We start from the raw sequence: 1,451 nt of genomic DNA, 5'->3' as shown, positions 1-1,451 counted from the left end.
TCGAGGCCGTCCGCGCGATGTCCGTTTCACCTCAAACTCGGCACAAATTGGGCCGGAAATGGGTAAAAAACGGATGAAATCCGGACATTTGTCCGTTTGAGGCCGCATGTTGGGCTGCGTTATTCATCCGTTCTACGCCACACCCGGACAGGACGGGGTCACGAGCTGGAGTTGGCCTTAGAGCGAGTTGTTGTAAAAAGAAACGAGTTTCTGATTTGTACTTGTTGCAGTGGCACTCCCCAGCACGAAGCTGGTCGACTGCACAAAACCAAAACCAAACTCAGAAAGCAACACACAGCTTTTCCCAGCAGGTCTCGCGTGCTGGCTGTCTGTACCGTGTGAGTACTGGCTATGGCTCTACTGACTAGTAGTACTGCACGCACCATCACGCATTATTTTCTTTGAACCTGCACTCACCATCATGCGTGATGGCACATCCATCGACCAAATTAAAGCGAACGTTAACGGCTGCACGTCTTGCTGACGGAACCCGCGGGTGCCGAATCGACCAAAGGCAAGAGGGAAACGCTGGAACTTGTGGATGAGGCTTACGGTCGAACGTGTCATCTTCCTCACTAATTCTTCTTCTTGATCCTCACTGACCACTCCCCACGGTTCTCACCGTGACCCTCCACGTCAGCCCGCAAGCTCCACCGGTAGGGAAAAATCTTGGTAGTACAGTAGGTATGGCTCCTGTTGAGCGCGCAATCAAATCAGTTGCCGGTGTAACCATCTTGGTCCCTGCTTAACTCTCCATTGATCTCTGCATCAGCCAATTATTCCCAGCAGCACTGAGAAGCATGTAGTACCTTACCTGCCATGCCAAGCAACAATGCCAAGGCGATCGAAAGAAACGGGCACCGGATTATTTAGTGCGGTGTGGAGCGTGCTCCCTTTCTGAACCACTTGTCTTTCTCCTCTCTCGTTTGAGCTCTAGGAGCTCCACACCCAGGCCAGGCACGCTCCGCAGCCCCCAATGGCACAATGCGAACTCAACTCGGCGACGGGCCCTGGCCGCGCAGCCACGCTGGATCAAGACCCCAGGACGGAAGCTACAAGTCCATGCCCCGCCAATGGTGCTTCGGATGTTAACGCTCAGAGGTTAGTGATGTGGAATGGAAACAGAAATGTACTGTACGTATGTAGTATGTGCATGTGTGTACCTGCTTTCTGCTGCATCTAGATGGTTTGCTGCAAATAACCTTTGCAGAGCTCTCCCACTAACGATAAATTGAAAATGGTGGTTCGGATTAGCGTTAAATTTCGAGTCATTTAGCCGACTTATACAATACCATCCTTGCGCCTTTTTCTTCCTTCTTATTTCTGATATATATGATGCGTTGATGCAAAGCTTGGTTACTGAATTACGACGACTAATTAGTGCTCAGGTTTTGATGTTTGAACATGTGTATATGTCAAGTATATGCGATATATCATATATGATGCCAGAT

General features: G+C 49.9%; 1 protein-coding gene across 1 annotated transcript in view; it reads left to right on the top strand.

Annotated features, from left to right (window-relative positions):
* The first annotated feature begins 886 nt into the window (after positions 1–886).
* LOC119328962 (NADP-dependent malic enzyme, chloroplastic-like) overlaps positions 887–1,451 on the top strand; it is a 17,319-nt gene continuing 16,754 nt past the window's right edge. Inside the window, exon 1 of the mRNA XM_037601948.1 lies at positions 887–1,101. Coding sequence (XP_037457845.1) covers positions 977–1,101 — 125 coding nt within the window. The 5' untranslated portion in view covers positions 887–976. The remainder of the gene's footprint in view (positions 1,102–1,451) is intronic.

The sequence above is a fragment of the Triticum dicoccoides genome, chromosome 1B, assembly GCF_002162155.2.
Source record: "Triticum dicoccoides isolate Atlit2015 ecotype Zavitan chromosome 1B, WEW_v2.0, whole genome shotgun sequence".
Taxonomy (NCBI): Eukaryota; Viridiplantae; Streptophyta; class Magnoliopsida; order Poales; family Poaceae; genus Triticum; species Triticum dicoccoides.
Note: the sequence above shows the minus strand (reverse complement) of the source record. Positions and strands in the feature narration are given on the sequence as shown.